The 19,367-nt window shown below is 29.9% G+C and overlaps 1 protein-coding gene across 1 annotated transcript in view; it reads right to left on the bottom strand.

Moving 5' to 3' along the window:
• The window catches only part of LOC135957686 (uncharacterized), an 88,350-nt gene extending 69,111 nt beyond the window's left edge, over positions 1 to 19,239 (bottom strand). Inside the window, 1 exon segment of the mRNA XM_065508472.1 lies at positions 18,287 to 19,239. Within this exon segment, the coding sequence (XP_065364544.1) occupies positions 18,287 to 18,983 (697 nt within the window). The 5' untranslated portion in view covers positions 18,984 to 19,239.
• Between the last annotated feature and the right edge of the window lie 128 nt (positions 19,240 to 19,367).

Raw genomic sequence — 19,367 nt, 5'->3', positions numbered from 1 at the left:
TTTATCTAAAAATACGAAAAATTTTTCCACTTTGACAGAATACTGCAGAAAAAGTATGCAACCTAGAATAACGATTTTAGCTATTAGTGATGTAGAATTTTGTTTACTTTTACCCGGTACCAAATTTAATAAATAAATATTAATTCTAAAAAATCAATTAAGCGCCACTTTGACCATGATTCAACCCAACGTGCGTCGGTGCAAAAGACTTTGAAATATCTATCATTAGATATCCATATTGTCTACTTAATCCAGATGTACATAAAAAATAGGTAAAAAATCGAGGTTGACCTGGTTTTTTCCTTATATCTTAGCTATTTGTGGGCCGATTTTCAGACGAACATTGTTATATCGACTCCGATATCTATGTATATCTAGAATATATATACTTTGTGGGGTCGCAAACGAAAAATGTATAAATTACAAACTGACAAACTTATTTATGAATACTCATTATGTTTACAGATGTTTGCTAGCTCTTTAAGTTTTAAATGACACAAAATATATATAAGTTATTGGGTCTACAACCAATATTCGATGTGTGGTGGTGGATAAGAAATTCAAAAATAATATTTTCTTTAGAAAATAAGCATATTTTTTAAATTTTCAGTAACAAATTAATTCTTTTCTGCAATCTTGGGAAATATGTAAAAGCTTAATTTTTAGGCAAAAATTATAAAACATATTTCCCTGGTTATTACACAGAAAAAATTATATTTCAATTCAAACATTTATCCCATATTGAACTGGTTTCTATCATTTCATAATTAAATCAAGTATTCATTTGCTCAAAAACAAAATTTCTTGATATTTTCTATTGAATTTTGAGTTTTTAATTTGATTATTTTGACAATTGAATATACAATTTTAGTTATTGGTTGAATTTCAAATACAAAAATTATTGAATAGATAATTTTCGTAATTGAAACACAAAAAATAACAAAATTGTGTTTTCAATTACGAAAATTATCTTTTCAATAATTTTTGTATTTGAAATTCAACCAACAACGGAAATTGTATATTCAATTGTCAAAATAATCAAATTCAAAACACAAAGTTCAATAGAAAATATCAAGAAATTTAGTTTTTGCGCAAATGAATACTTGATTTAATTATGAAATAATTGAAACCAGTTCAATATGTGACAAATATTTGAATTGAAACGGTTTAAGAAATAGTTTTTTCTGTTTAGTATTAAATATCTCATTTCACTAAAACGAAATCCTTATCTAAACTCAATTATCCTACTCAATTTACAAAATTCAATTACAAAATGTCCAAGTTATTACTTTTGTATTACTAAAAGTACTCAATATCAAACATCCTCGCTATATGAAACATTTTCCAATTCCAATTTTAATAAAAATTTAATTACTTCTATAGAAATACTACAAATATTTTAGTTGTTCATTCCATTCAATTAAATTTTAACAGCCATGTATCTGTTTTTCTTTCATTTGTTATAAATTGTATTCTATATTATTGTTTATCTCTGGTATTTTTCTCCACCATAACATTTATTCAAGCACTTACTATTCAATACTTTTTGTGTTAAATAATATACGAGTACATTCATCAGCAACAGAAATTGTTTAAACAGAATACAAAAATACCAAACTGTATTTTTTCCTTGGAATTGTGGTGTGTATTTTCAGTTTTAAACTGTAAAGTAGTATCTACAACTATAAAATAATATGCATTCTCCAATATTCTCTTTATCATCATTTAGCATTTTGCGTATATATTTCGTGTTTATCTTATACAAACTTTTAATTTAGCCTTAAGCGATTTTTTAGTTGCATCCCATAAAGTATGCATTAAAAACTATTGTATACATTCGAGTATAAAAATAAAAGCACCAGAATGGCAAGAATGTGCAAGCACAAAAAATAAACGGATGTTGTTATTATGTTAATGCATAAATTAAAAGAAATTTTGCTAATTTTCTTATATTTTTTATGCGTTAAGAGTTTTGCTTTCATTTTTCCACATTTTAAGTATCATATTTAAAAAAATAATTTATAATTTATGCGTTTTTCTTTCAGTACAAGTGTATGCATGTTAGTGTTAGTTAAGTAGGAAATGGCATGTGTTCATTTTATGTTGTGAGTAATAAAAATGTTATTATATATTTCTTTTAAATTAGTAAAATTCATTATATTAAAATGTATTAAAGTGGATATTTCAAAGAAAATTATTTTCAATAAACTTAAATGGAAATTGAAAAGTTTTGGTGTGCAATAGCTAAATGTTTCTTTTTTTTATAAGAAATGTGAAATAAGAAATAAAATTCAATTAGAAACTAGTGCTTTAAATTTTATTCATATTAAAAACTTATATTAGCTATCGGTAATTACATTAACCCCCAGTAACACGAAGTCTGGTTATGTTTTAACTAATAGTTATACTGACAGTTTTCATACAAAAATAATTTTAACCGACAGTATAACTATTAGTTAAGGCATAACCAGACTTCGTGTTAATGGGGGTAAGTATAACAAATATTAATGCAATTGGTTATAAAATATATATTACTATACATTAGTTTACTGACTGTGATAAGACTATGCCGGGACTATTCTAAGTTTGTGTTTGAAACATTTGTACAATATAAATGTACTAAAAGTATTGGCCATTGCTAGCTATGACTTTTTTCACATCTTTCTGACTATATATGGATTCCGAGCCAAAAGAACTGCTCACATTTTGAGGCCAAGAACTAATCAAGCCAATTTCGGATACACTCTTCTAAAGTGATGCGTATCCCAGAGAGAGCGTTTTGCATCGATCGAAACAAATAGTAGTCAGAATGGGCAAAGTCTTTATTGTAAATAAATTTCACAATTCCATGTCTGGCCTCTTATTCTAGGAGTTTTTTGCCAATGCTCGCTTCAAATGAATTATTTGAATTTAGTACAGATTTACTGTGTTGGACTGACCGGATTTCGGCAGCTCAAATACAGAACTTAGCTTAGCGCCATGGATATTTGGCTTAGGTGACAATTCGGCTGTTTGGCCGGGCTTCACATACGATCTCCTACGCTTCGGGTTATTGTAATGGATACATTTTTCATCGCAAATAATGATTCAGTGCAAAAATTATTTTCTTATATAGTGTTAAATAAAATTTCGGACATGCAAAACCATCTTTCCAGATTTCTCGGCTTCAAATCGTATGGTACCCAATTTCCTTTGTTTATCAACAATCTTCATATAGTAATGACTACAATTCTTGGTCTTAAAATCTTTTTGGCTGGCCTGAGCGAACATTGTCTTCCGTGTTAAAATCACCACTTCTGCGACACTGTTTTTATACCCTACACCACCATAGTGGGGAGGGTATTATGCGTTTGTGCAGATGTTTGTAACGCCCAAAAATATTAGTCTAACACCCACCTTAAAGTATACCGTTCGGCTTTCTGAGTCGATTAAACGATGTCCGTCCGTCCGTCCGTCCGTCTGGTCGGCTGGCTGGCTGTCCATGTAAACCTTGTGCGCTGAGTACAGGTCACAATTTTGAAGATATTTCGATCAAATTTAGTACATATTATTTTTTCGGCTCAAGGACCAAGCCTATTGAAACTGGCTGAAATCGGTCCATTATTTCACCTACCCCCATACAAATGTCCTTCCGAAATTGGACTTTATCGGTCATAAATGTTTAATTTATAAATGTATCTCCACAAATTGAGCTCCAAATAAGTTTTGTATAAACAGAAATTCATGTCACCAAATTTTGTTACGATCGGTCCATAATTGGTCATAGCTCCCATATAGATCCTCTTCCGAAAATCACTTTAACATGCATAAATCCATAAAAAATGTTGGTATACTCACAAAATTCAACATAAATAACTTTCATATAGACACAAATCACACCACTTAATTTCATGGTGATCGGTCCATAATTGGCCATAGCCCCCATATAAGGCCCACTTTAGAAAATCACTCAAAAATATAAATTATTGAAATTTTAAAAGAAAAATGTTTTTGCTCTTTTACTTAGTGTAGGGTATTATATGGTCGGGCTTGACCGACCATACCTTCTTACTTGTTTCAAATTAAAGAAGTAAAGTAAACCATTCCGCACATATTTTTTGTTAGCAAAAAATTCGACATTTGCGAAGAAAAAACAAAAACCGCGTTCAAAGGATACGCCACACAGTGGTATAGAAAAAGAAAACTGGGAAATAAATCTGTAACTTCTAAACCCTTAGTCCGATTTGAATGAAATTTGACATGCGTAAAGAGGAAGCTTTGAGTTCGGGCTTCATGTTCCCAAGAGGGGCGTGGTCATGGGTCCCTAAAGTAGGATACTTCGGGTATGTTCAATTTTTAAAACGTTCCCATTTGTTCCTTTGTTCCGTATTTAATAATATTACATACGTAGAATTTCCTCGTCGTAGCTATTAATTATATTTTATAGCTTAGGAGTTATATGCATTTGAAAATTAAATTTTCTATATTTTTACCCACCCTACTCCAGTTTTTTGATAACAGCGAGATCAAATATTTCTATAGTTTCTCCATTTTTCATTTATTGGACTAACAACAAATGTTTATTGAAAAAGAATTGTTTAAAAATCGTGACTGACTCCAAAGTAAAAAAGGCGATTTTTCGCTAGTTTTTTTTTTCTTTGTAAGTTATCTAAACAAATTCTAAGAATATGTATAAGGAATTTATAGTTTTCGAAAAGCTAACATTACTTGAAATATTCTAAATGAAATAGTATTTTAAAATTTTTGATAGCGAGGGGCCAGGTCCACCCAAAAAATGGATTTTTTCATATTATATTCAAATTAAGGCAAAAATTTCTCAAATCGCATAGTCGGTATTTAAATTCCTAGTTCTTTTGTAATGGGTTCTGATAACTCCGCCCTTGCACTATAGTTCAAAGTATCACTTCTTCCGTGCGAAATTCAAATTTCGAAGTTGTTATTATTCTTAATTTTTTGTTGTCAACTTGTTACTAAAACTCCAATGCAATCAAATTCGCAATTGAGTTTTGTAAAATACAAAATACTGCTTGAGAGCACGCCTTCAAAGTCAAAGTTTCGATACATTTTTAAAAATTTGTGATTAGTATAAATATTATATTGTAACATTTAACCGTTAATTGTGAAAAGTGTGTGAATAATTTAAATAATGTTTAAAATGGAAAACAACGAGATGTCTAAGTACTTAATTTTTCTCTCCTTACTGCGCATTTTTGCGCTTTCTGAGTAATTTTATTTTTTCTAGGTTACTGTGCCCTAAAAAAATTAACTTTTTGAAATTTGGCTAAAAAAAAACAAAGTATGATGCTATTATTAAATATATTGTGAAGAAAATTAGTGCTCCTGTTATTCCTAAGGGCTGTAAGAAATTATTGGATGAAAAAGTCCGCCATTTTGTCTATAATTACTCAAAAGTAAAGTAAAGGATTTAGAAATTACAGATTTATTTCCCTTTTTATTCTATACCACTGTGCGAAGTTTTATCTGATACTTCAATTAATATTTTGAATCAAATGTGTTTACAAAATGAATTACTGATTCAACTAATTTGACTGAAAACTAATATGAAATAAATTTTTTCTAATCAAAAGCAATGAATTTACTTTATTTTTCTCCTGATGGGTTAATGGTCGACAAAGGGTTAATTTTTTCTTAAATTTGTTGAGAATATAAGTATTTCTACCTATGGTCCAACAACAAATTTCAAAATTTTTATTTTTGTATTTTCTGTAGACAATTCTAAATAAATAAAAATTTAATTTCAATGTGAAAAATTTGTATTTTTGCAAAAATCAAATAAAATTTTTTTTTGTCATATTTTTTAAAAAATTATTCCATGAATATTTTTGAAAAACAGACAAAATTCCCATCCATTGATATAAAAAATGTCTGTCTTATGTTTTTTCATTGTAAATTAATTAGGGAAAATTTATTATCTCGCTGAGAATTTACCTTATTGTGCCAATGAGGTCCATATTCAAAACTTAAACTAGACAATACTTGCTCTTTGCGCATACAAGTCGGACTAACAGTTTAGAAGTTACCGATTTATTTTCCTCTTTTTTTCTACACCACTGTGCGCCATCTGTTGTAGATCCCGCATTTTTAAAATTTACTCCCAATAAGATTATGCCAATATTATGCATAGTCTACGACTAAACCTGAAGAAATAAGTAATATTTGAAAATATGACAACATTTTATCTCACTTAAAACGAATAAAAAAAAAATATATTTGTTTATTTTTTGCAACATTATTTCCATTATTATAACATCTCCATAATTATTTATTATTTTTCAAATATTCTCAAATTGCTTGAGCTATTTTTGACCTACATACATATTTGTAATTATGTAGTTTAGTTTACATTCATCTTTATTGGCTTAACTTTAGTTAAGTACATTAAATATGTAAAACATTTACAAGTATCAACATAATTATGCTGATATTAATTCCAATTTAATCGATAAATTGATAGCATTATGCAAAATGTTTCATAAATATTAACATAACAGACATAGTCTAGTTACTAATGAACACAAACTGGCACATCACTTGGATACTTGGATAATTCAGCACAGGACTGGTATGAATAAATATTGTAGAATTTTTGAATTTTTATTAGATTTTCTTTTTGCAACAATAACGTTGTTTTATTAAATGCATTTTAAATACATTGAAAACATGTGTTTTAAGCTAAGTCAAAACAGACTTTCAGTTCAGTTCAACAGTAAAGAACTTTATTTTGCTGTATAAAGTTTTGAAATCTACATATTGTTAACAAAAAAAAAAACAGCTGTTTGCATGTATATGTTGGAATATATTTACATACAAACGCACTTTGTTACAGCCATCAGTCATGTGTGTGTGTATTTTTTCAGAGCCTTGTGGTGCCACCACTCTATTTGCAATGGAAAAATCGTTTATCTAAAATTGTGTGTAGACTTGTATATGGATGATGCCACACCACTACAATTACCATCATATCATTTGACAGCGGCAAAAAGCATCGTCGTATATCGCTTCAAATCCTGGAAATCCTTCACAGTCAGTACAAAAGCTTTATCTAGGTTTCTGTTGTATTCTTTTTTTTAAGGTTTTTCACAGTATTTTTTCAGTTTTTCTGTTGGTACGAAATGAAAATGATTTATGCGCAATTAAGCTTCCATTGTTGTGTTTATCCTGATTAAACACATTGCGATTTTTCTATAAATTGCCTTTGCCTTTGTTGAAGTGTGTGTGTTAGTGTGTTGATTTTGGTATACTACGTGTTTTGTTGGCGCCTAAAAGCACGCACCATCTAATATTCGTAGTAAATGTGATTATTTTAACGCTTTTTCATTTGTGACATTAATGTGTTTCCGGTTTTAGAAAAATGTTTAGTAATGTTTGTGTCCGTTCGTATTTCGTTTGTAATTTAAAGTATTTTACATATTTTTTTATAGAACTTTAAACAGAGTTAATTAGTGTTTTGAGAAAAATGTGGCATTGGGGGTTTGAGTGATTCTGAGAATTGTAGAAAAATGTTAGTAGGTAATCATGATGATACAAGTTTTGTCGCTGGGTTTTCAAAAAGTGATTTATGTTTCTCAACAACCTTTGAGGAGATCAATAAAACTGTGTATTTTTGAGTGAAAGCCTCCAAAAATTAACTACTTTAATGACATGATGTCACATATCTTATAAAATCTATCTATCAGCAAGAAATTAGTTAACTAAAAAAATTACTGCATTTCTTAATCAAACTAAACATCATATTTTGATTTTCAAAATCTGTCGCGTTCGCTATAGTAAGTGCATCAAAATAAATTGGTTTTATTATTTTAAAATTAATTTTTATATGGATTAAACTTGTGTCGTAAGAAGAAGGAAATTAAAGCAGCTGAGAAAATGTCCTGGTAATTGGCAAAATTGGAGACAGACAAAAATTAATATAAAGAAAAAATTAGCCTTATATTTGCAAATAAACCTTCAGGCAAACAAAACAGAAAAAAAGCCACAAATACTTTACCAGTGGGCTAAGTTAAAGCTTAAGTTATTGAAGTATGTCGCGTGCTAAATCATACTAAAAACCATACTAATGAAAATATTTCAACATGATAACTATCAACAGAGAACCAATTTATTCGACTTTCGTATACAAAATCGCTTGAAAAATTAATCCAATTAGCAGATTTTTGTTCTTTTCTACATTCAGTTGAAAACGAGATCTATATTTTTCATGTTTTTATAATTGTTGCTAATATATAGAAAATAACAAAAGGACAAAACCTACCTTATGCACTAAACACAGTGATACTACAATGCTATTGAAAAATGGAAACAATAATAAAATGTTTAAGATTTCGTCTTAGTTTTTAATTTCAAAAGCATACTATTGTCGCATTCTTCACCTTGTAAATCGAAAATGTCGAATTTTGTACCAACAAATCGTCATATGCGGAAAGCTTTGCTTTACTTCTTTGATTTGAAAAAAGTGTCGCTGAAGCACAACTATTGCTCACCAAAGCCTGTGGTGAAGGTTTTCCATTGGTTTCAAAGTGCGACAGATGGTTTGTGCGGTTCACAAGTGGTGATTTTGACACGTCCAGGACAGCCAAAGAAGTTTAAAGACCAAGAATTGGAGGCTTTACTCCATGAAGATTGTCGTAAAACTCAACAAGAGCTTGCAAAAAATTGGGAGCTGTTCAGACAGCAATTTAGAAATGTTTGCCCCGTCTGAATACTATTTGTTTCGATCGACGCTGAATGCTCTCTCTGGGATACGTTTCAATTTGGAACAGATTCGTACTTGGCCTCAAAAGATGAGCATTTCCCTTGGCTTGGAATCCATGTGTTGCCAAAAAGATGGGAAAAGGTCATAGCTAACAATAGCAAATACTTTGAGTTAATTTATTTGTACAAATGTTTCAAAATAAAAGATAATAGTTTGAAAAAATTTTCCATTTTTAAATCATATTGTTACGTTTTAACCTTTTCAAAACGCTGGTTTATTTCCTTTAAATAAACCGGATACTTTTGATTGCAAATAAAAGCCGTTTAGTAGTTTGAAAATTGTAACAACTCTTTATTTATTTAAAATGTACAACAACAGAATTAAATAGTCACTCAATGTTTTATTTTATACACGTTTATAATTTCGTAGAAATACGGACACACACTTTATAATGTACAAGAATTCACTTGAAAAACACAGCACTCAGTTGATGTTTATTCAAATAGCGTCTCTGATAAACTCACTAACGACTGCAACCTTTGCCACTATTTATAACACTGCCATCTGCACTCTAGATTGCTCTTTAACTGTCAAAGTTCGAATATTATAGATCTTACTAATACATAAGCCATCTGTGGTGTACTTTCCACAATGTTCTTTAACTGAATATTCGAATTCGAATATACGGTCGCAGCAAACAGCGTTGCCAACTTACGATCAATGGTCAACTGAAAGCTTTTATTTAATAATGCCCACAGATATGTTACAGTTTGCTATTACAGCACTGTTATTTGAAAGCATTATGCTACTTTTAAATCAGCCCTTAAAATCGTTATATTTGAATTCAAGTACAATTTCGTAACAATATATTCAATAAAATGAACCAGAATATGCATCTTTGCGTTGCTATTGCTAAAACATTTTCGCAAAAAAAACCTTATGTCTAGATAATATATTGTTCATAAAAATACTGATAATATGCATATAAATAAGCATTTTGATGTAAAATATGCAAAATTAGGACCTACCAGTTGATAACATTTTACACAATTCTGCAAAGTATATGGATGTTCTAGAAAGTTAGAGTAACTTCGGGTAATGTGGACTACCGTTTTGTTTTTTCTAAATTTTGGCCACAATATATATGGATATTAAAAATGTTGTGAAGCAGTAAATTAGTTAATGTATTCTCTAATTGATTTTGCAGTTGAAAATTTTTTCTGTCAAAGGATAAAAAAGTTATGTGAAAATATTGTAAGGAATCCAAAAATCAGCATTAAAAAAATTGGAGGGTAATATGGACCACTATATAAGGCTAATGTGGACTAGTATTTAATACATAAAATTCATGAACCAGCTAATCATGAATGATTAAAAAATTTAATTTCAATATATTTTTATTAATACAAACTAAAAAGTCGCGTTCGTGGCTTAGATAGATTGCTTACAAAGTACATAGTTATTGTCGGGTAATATGGACCAGTAGTACATAATCAAGTAATTTAAGTGGTCCACATTACACGAACTTGGGTTACAGTGGTAAAAAGTTATTTTTACCTAATAATCTAAATGTGCTTAAATTCTTACCAAATATATGCAAAACTACGTGTCCACTTTAACTATATAAAACAACCAAACATTAAATTCTACCAAGTAACTGTACCAAATTTTGTTTCTTACTTGAGCCGAAAAAAATGTTGAGCTGTCGCATTAATTTCAATACAAGAATAAAAAGCCAACATATCAATTACTCATGAAAGCACAAGTGCAATTTTCGTTTAAAACAATTTGTAAAATGTACGACAAATCAGTGTTAACATACTTTCAATAGTTTCTAAAAAAAGACACTGGTCCACATTAGACGCATAGTCCACAATACCCGAAGTTACTCTATATATTTTCATATAAATCCATCTCTATTCGTAAACTATGAAATCTTTTTAAGGTGATTGCAATTTAATTTGAATAATTTGTTATTGATTTTCGAAAAATAGTGAGTTTAGGATTATATTAATCCATTTCATCCTTTTTCAATTTCAACCAAATATTATATACTATTGGATTAAACACAATTTCGAAATTTACTATAAATAAATTTTTATTTCAAGGATTTCGCACAATCATTTCTCACTTAACCCAGCCAAATTTAAACGACACACGCAAAACGTAAATTTCACGAATGTGGTTTTAAGTTTAAATGTTGAATTTGCAACCAGCAAACCACCCAAAAAAAAAATTCCAACTAAAATAGAATTTAAATAAAGAGAGATACATTTGTCCAGGCCATCTAAACGGAATACATGTATGTACGTATGTGCAGATAAATAAAATTCCAGTAAGGAGGCCAAATTTTGCATACAGCTGCTTGTACTCTACAAACACGCACATAACTTGTATAAACAATGGAACTTTATTAGACAGAAGGCAGGAAGCAGAAAAAACATACAATTTAAATGTATGTGAATTTAGGAGAACAACAAGAAATAAAACTAAAACAGCAACTATTTTTTTGTGAAACAATAAAATTGTTGAAATATTTAAAAACAAACAATAATAAAATAGATAAACCAAAATACAGTGTACAGACACGTACGCACTTTAAATGCAATCGCACACAGCCAAACACATACACAGTGCTACATACATGCGTTTGCATGTAGGTTTGCTCTCAAATTATGCATATACATGAAACGCACAAGTGACATTGAATAATACAGCATACACACAGGAGTCAGGGGGTTGAGTGAGTTTGTTAAATAAATGTTTTTATTGTGAGTACAGGATATGCAAAGGTATTTTGTTCGCATACGTTCTTCAAGGACTGTCAGCAATAAAACTATTGTAGATTATTTTATTAAAAGAAACATTTCCAATAAACAAACAATTTATTGTATTTGCCCTAAAATTGTTTTCTTTTTTTTGAAAATAAATTGCAAATGTAAGTTAAATATGAACATTTCCACGTTCACGAACGCGACATTTGAAAGCCTCTAAAGGGACAAAAAGAAATCATACGAATTTTTTCTTGTTTCTATTTTTCGATAGCAATTAAAAAAAATATGTCGTTTTCGACTGCAGCTAGAAAAATGCAAAAATTGTCGAATTATGACATAATTTTTAAAGCGATTTTTTTAAACTAAAATAGAATACTCTGGTTTTTTTAATAGTTGTCTTAGTGAAATATTTGTATCCACCTTTATCACATACTTTGTTATTATTAAGCACGTGACTTATTTTCCCGTCACGTATGTAATAATGATTTGTTTAAGTAATTTTAACGACAGCTTCGTTAATGCATTTTCTGTCTTCTTTAATGGTTTTTTCAATGTAGTTTTGTAGCAATAATGCTCAAACTTTAATTTTTCTTTGGAACAATTTCTCGATATCCTTAATTTTTAATACAATTTTCCAAATCAAACTATTTTTTTAAACATTGCCTTAAAGAATTCATTACGAATTGATTCATATGCTTAATTTCTTAGTAATTCATTATAGAAATAATTCCTTACTGGATAATTCAAGTTTTCTTTAATTGAAATCCTTTACGAAATAACTTTAAAAATTTTGAAATCCATTTCAAAAAGTTTTTAGACAATTTTTTTCAATTGATATTGTAAATGATGAATATCGAAACGAAGTAAAAACTGAATGAAGAACAAATAATTTTGAATTAACAAAAATTTAATTATTCAAAAGTGAAATGAATTTAATTATGAATTAATTCAATAATGAATGATTTCTATTTAAGTAAAAGGCTTTGAATGAAGCTATATAATTCGGTATATATGGATATATATATCTTTAATTCCGAACTAAGAATTTAGTAAATTAAGCTTAAATTTATTTAATCAGTTCGAAGCTCTTCTTTCAACAAATAAAAATGACAGCGTCTACGCTACGTCATCTCGGCAAGCATTGGAAGTGGTTCCTAGAATGAACCCTGCTACAATGTAAAGTTCTACAAGTCTATCGTTCGAAAGTCGAAAAGTATTTTTTTTTATTTTAAATTGCTGTTGTTTTATAAAATGAGTTATTTTCATCAATAGATATAGAAACTATATATTTCTTGCATTAAAATGGATGAAAGGTCGAAAAAATACATGACTATTCATAATAACTTTAAAAAGTGTAAAGTTCGAAAAGTCGACTTTTTACTACTTCCTTTGTATTCATCTTTACCATAGCGCTGTCTTGTATCTTTGGGATATGCTTATTAATGCGCTACACTTCTAATAGAGGATTCGACGAGATAAATGCTTCGATTCTCTGTCGGTTAACGACAATTTTGTAAAGTAACTGCAACGGATACAATCCAAGGAGACGAATTCGTTGGCTTTATAAGTTAGGACTAGCTACTGAGTATAATCCGACGAGATAAATGCTTTGGCTCTCGGTCGGCTAACGACTAATTATGGGTAATGGTTACAATCCGAGGAGATAAATTCTTCAGCTCTCTCTTATATTAAATTTCACATAAACTACTTGAGGATTGTTAACAACAATATACTAGTATATATTTGCCCAATTCACAATTGGTGTCGTAACGTTGTATCGTTGTATGTCGGAATTTTATTTATTATTGTTTTGTTTTTGTTTCGAAAAATTAGTTTGAAAAATATTTATGACATACAACGCTACAACACTACGACATCAATTGTGAATTGGGCAATTGTAGTAGTAAAATTAAATTGATGGATTAACTTTTGTAACTTCATGTTACAACTCTAGAATCTTACTTCTGTGATGGCATATAACCTTTACACATTACTGAAAAGTTAACCATGGACCTTTCATCAGGACCCTGCACTAATATATAAGGCAAAAACAACACAAACCTGGCTAAAAAAATGTGGTAAATTTTATTTCTACTGAAGTTTGGCCTTCTAAATATTTTAGATTATAAATTGTGGTCTGTTTTATAGAGCATGATCTGCACTATTCGTAACTCACATTTGTAATCCCTAAATCGTGTCCTTATCATGGCAGTTGACAATTTTCCTATGGTTTTGGTGTGTACTGCGACAGACGGTTAGCTGTCAGGCTGCGTAAGTGTTTTAAGCAAAAATGCTGCCACTTTGAATATGTTTAAGAACAGTTGCCTTTACCGTGTCCCAGTACTTACGAAACCACTCGGTTACCCAATTTTGAAGTGAATTATAATTGTCAGCCTCTTGGTTGTAGCGGTCGTAAAATACTGATAAAATACGATGATTTATGTTCAAGAACGCGACATTAGAATATGAGGAATATCAAATGAGATATTTACCCTTAATCGAGCCTTTGGTCGACATTTGTTAATTTTTTGGTTTATTAAATTGGGCGTAGGAAGATTTGCACATATGTTATACTAACAATTAATACTAAAAAGCAGCTCAGAGGAAAACAAATTTATATTAATTTTCAGGTAATTTTTTTTCATTGTATTGCAAAAATTAAATGTTGTTTGTAATGTGTGAACGATTTTTCAGGTTTTTCAGAAGACGTTTTAATGCTAATAGTATATACAATACATAGTGTGTTCAAGTCACATTCAAAATATTTCATTTTATAAAATAGTTTGAATTTCCATTTAAACTCTGTCCTTTCACATATGCATTTTTGTTTATGGCAGGATAGGTCAAGGTATTCTTCAGCAGTGTTTGCAGTTTATGTTTGTCATTTTACTATTTAATAGTTTTTGCAAAAAATGTTTTTGTTTTTAAGGATATGAGTGTCATTCGAGTTAAACACTGAATGGAATAGAATAATAAAAGTATCTCTTTTATTATCATTATATAGCCACACACTCACAGGATAAACATTCACATTCACATAGTCGAAATACTGAAGTGTATTTAAAACAAAAGCAAAAACATGTCATTTGAAATAAGAGACCCCCTCCAGTACATTAAAACCAAACTAAACAACAACAAAATTATACTAAAATGTTTATGCAGCTGTCGTTTGTTGTTGATGCTGATGCTGCTACTGTTGGTAGTAACAATATCAGCAGAGTAACGACAACAACTACAAGAATAATAACAATAACATTTTGTGAAACAACAAGAGCCCAGAAAACACAGTATCGTTCCATATGTGTTGGATTAGATGTGCCCCTCAGTTAAATTTGGTTTTGAAAATATTCACATTTGCTTTTAAATATCTTAGAATAACTAATACAAAATCGGGAATTAAACTTCATTTAAGTTTAAAATATAATGATTTTCCTTACAACGAAGGGCAGGTTTAATTTTGAAACTAAATAGTTGTGCGTATGTGTCTTGTACATTACCAGGAAATGCATTAGAAAGAAGTATTCTCTTAATGGCACAATGGGTTTGTTGGTATAGCTGCGGATGCCAATGTATATACTCATTTGACTCTAATGTAAGGATAACCTGTTGTTCTTTGGGAGGTCACATGCCCAGCGAAATGGTGTAATTATTGACAAACTATTATTGCAGTATGTCTATATTTATTTTCTCTATTTTAATATCTTTAACTCGGTCAATACTGTGGTGTTTGTAGCCCCTTTTCAATCTCTTAATCTAATTGCACACATAAGGTATGTCTATGTATAGTACACTAGCAACACATTTCTTATTGCAGACAAAAGCATGATCAATAATCTATTTTTATTTATATGTTTATATGATCACATATATTTCCTATCAAAAATCGACTTTTATATGACAAATCTAAAATCACTCATAAATCGTTAATAAGGGGTCCTAGAGGAAAAAGGGAAATAATCTGTGATAATAATAACACTTATTTCATACCAAATATCCATTTTTATATGAAAAATCTAAAATCGCTCATAGATCATTAATAACAGGTAATAGAGAGAAAAGGGCATTAATCTGTGATCACTCTTATTTCATACCAAAAATTGGTTTTTATATGAAAAATCTAAAATCACTCATAGATCATTAATAAGAGGTCCTAGAGGAAAAAGGGCAATAATCTGTGATCACTCTTACTTCATACCAAATATCGATTTTTATATGAAAAATCTAAAATCACTCATAGATCATTAATAAGGGGTCCTAGATGAAAAAGGGAAATAATCTGTGATTTCATACCAAATATAGAAATTTTATGAAAAATCTAAAATCACTCGTATATCGTTAATAAGAGGTCCTAGAAGAAAAATGGCAATAATCTGTGATCACACTTATTTCATACCAAATATCGATTTTTATATGAAAAATATAAAATCACTCATAAATCGTTAATAAGAAGTCCTAGAGGAAAAAGGGAAATAATCTGTGATTTCATACCAAATATAGAAATTTTATGAAAAATCTAAAATCACTCGTATATCGTTAATAAGAGGTCCTAGAAGAAAAATGGCAATAATCTGTGATCACACTTATTTCATACCAAATATCGATTTTTATATGAAAAATCTAAAATCACTCATAGATCATTAATAAGGGGTCCTAGAGGAAAAAGGGAAATAATCTGTGATCACTCTTATTTCACACCAAATATCGATTTTTATATGAAAAATTTAAAATCACTCATAAATCGATTTTTATATGAAAAATCTAAAATCACTCAAAAATCGTTAATAAGAGGTCCTAAAGGAAAAAGGGCAATAATCTGTGATCACTCTTATTTCATACCAAATAAAGAAATTTTATGAAAAATCTAAAATTACTCGTATATCGTTAATAAGAGGTCCTAGAAGAAAAAGGGCAATAATCTGTGATCACACAGATTTTTATATGAAAAATCTAAAATCACCTTATTAAATCGTTAATAAGGGGTCCTAGAGGAAAAAGGGAAATAATCTGTGATCACACTTATTGCATACCAAAAATTGGTTTTTATATGAAAAATATAAAATCACTCATAAATCGTTAATAAGGGGACCAGAGGAAAAACGGCAATAATCTGTGATCACTCTTATTTCGTACTAAATAAAGAAATTTTATGAAAAATCTAAAATCACTCATAGATCACTAACAAGTGGTCCTAGAGGAAACATTTCATACTAAATATCGATTTTTACATGAAAAATCTAAAATCACTCATAGATCATTAATAAGGGGTTCTAGATGAAAAAGGGCAAAAATCTGTGGTCACTTTTATTTCATACCAAATATCGATTTTTATATGAAAAATGTAAAATCACTCATAGATCAATAAAAAGGGGTCCTGTAGGGAAAAGGTCATTAATCTGTGATCACTCTTATTTCATACCAAATATCGAGTTTTATATGAAAGATCTAAAATCTCTCATAAATCGTTAATAAGGCGTCCTAGAGGAAAAAGGGCAATAATCTGTGATCACACTTATTTCATACCAAATATTGATTTTTATATGAAAAATCAAAAATCACTCATAAATCGTTACTAAGGGGTCCTAGAGGAAAAAGGGCAATAATCTGTGATCATTCTTATTTCATACCAAATATCGATTTTTATATGAAAAATCTAAAAATCTAAGGGGTCCTAGATGAAAAAGGGCAATAATCTGTGATCACTCTTATTTTTTCCCACGAAATATCGATTTTTATATGAAAAATCAAAAATCACTCATAAATCGTTAATAAGAGGTCCTAGAGGAAAAAGGGCAAAAATCTGTGATCACTCTTATTTCATACCAAATATCGATTTTTATATGAAAAATCTAAAATCACTCGTATATCGTTAATAAGAGGTCCTAGAGGAAAAAGGGCAATAATCTGTGTCACTCTTATTTATACCAAATATCGATTTTTATATAAAAAATCTAAAATAACTCATAGATCATTATTAAGTTCTGGAGAAAAAGGATAATAATCTGTGATCACTCTTGTTTCCCACCAAATATCGTAGCTGAAAACTTGCAAACAATCTGTGGTCCCTCTTATTTCACACCAAATATTGATGTTTATATGAAAAATCTAAAATCACTCATTTATAGTTAATAAAGGTCCTATTGTCGCAAAAACAAACGTTGGTAAAAGCAGTAAGGATGACAAAAATGCAGTACCAGTTAGTCTAAAAGTTAAAGTTAATGTTTTGTAGCTCTATATAATAAGTATGTCGAACCAATATGACGAATTATATAAAGCATACTACATGTTACAAGAAATCGAATAGAGATATCCGAAGTTTTTAAAATATTTCCTAATTGAATCGAAAACGAGTTCTATTTTTTGTTGCGTTTTTATTCCCTGGGTTTTTACTAGTATATTGAAGATAATAACACGACAATGTCGAACTTTAGCACTAAACATATGCTATTGAAGAATAAAAAAAAAACAATTTAAAATTTCTTTAATTTTCTTATGAATGTCGCATTCTTGACCATGCAGTTGACAGCGTACGTTATTTCAGCTTCAGAAGTCTATGCACATAATTAATTTTATCTATTATAAGCAGAAAATGGTTAGCTTTTTAGCAGAAACTTATTGGTAATAATGTAAAGAATACAGGAATCACCGGCAATGATTTTAATTTCACAAGTGCTATCTTCAAGGGTATCTTTGTTAATTTATTCTTCGATTTTGGATTTTTTTCTTTTCAAACTAATTCCAGCAGATAAATTAAAAATTTTACCTTAAATCAATTATTTCATTAAGTTTGTTCACATCTTACCAGTTTGTGTTGTGCTGCCTTGGAATAAACTCCTTAAATATGTTAAAAATCTCTTATGCAACGGTCGATGACGATGTCTGGACGAACGTCTCGTTTTACCCTGTTCGATGTCGTCCTCATCGTCTTTTGTATCACATTTTGTAGCATCAACGATGATTTCTATACTACGTTGTTTGCTTTTACTGGAAGCTTTAAGGGAATGCGATGAAATATTTGCAGGTTCTGTATGATGTTGTGAGGCCACCGCCAGAGTGGCTGCAGGAACAATTAATGCATCATTAGGATTTTGACCTGTGCCAGCAATAGTGGCTAAATTAATTGAACTACCACCAACGCCCATACCACCACCAGCACCACCGGGCCCCCCACTTGTGGTAATATTGTGCAGCAGCATGGGTTGCTGTTGTATGATCGAACGACTGGTACTAGCCGCACAGGCGTCCTGTACCGATGTTGTGGATGTGGCGGAGGTGTTATTATTGAGATTATGAGTGTTACCATTCGAACCACGATAGATGAGTTCACTTTCGTGTGATATGGTGCGTATGACATGAAGGCCAGTGTGATGTGAAGTGCTGGTTGTGAGAGCTGCACCATCCACACCTGGTCCTCGATTGCCATTTTGGTGGCCGTTCGATGAACCATTTAGTCCGGTATAGTAGGCGCTTTGTGGACGTTGTACTTGTGGACCCGCCATGTTGTTGTGTTTTTTTGTTCTTTGTTTAGTTGTTTGGCTTATTTGCTAATGGAACACAATTGAGTTTTGGTTTTCGTTAAATTTTTTATTGAATTTCGTTTAATTTTTGTGATTTCTATTACTTTAGGCTACACCTCGTTCTCTTTTCATTTTGCTGCTGTTGTTCAATTCAATTAGTTTTACTCTGCTTTCTTTTGCTCTTTTTAAATCTTAAGGTTTTCAGGTACTACATACTCTACTTTGGCACTGAATTCTGTTGCTTTTTTATAATAGACAAACATTTTTATAAATGATTTTGCTTTAATTTAATTTACTTTATTTTTTGCGTTACTAGCTGCATTTACATACTATATTAGTTGCTTTATTATTTGATTTTCTATTTGT

The sequence above is a fragment of the Calliphora vicina genome, chromosome 4 (genome assembly GCF_958450345.1).
Source record: "Calliphora vicina chromosome 4, idCalVici1.1, whole genome shotgun sequence".
Lineage (NCBI taxonomy): Eukaryota > Metazoa > Arthropoda > Insecta > Diptera > Calliphoridae > Calliphora > Calliphora vicina.
Note: the sequence above shows the minus strand (reverse complement) of the source record. Positions and strands in the feature narration are given on the sequence as shown.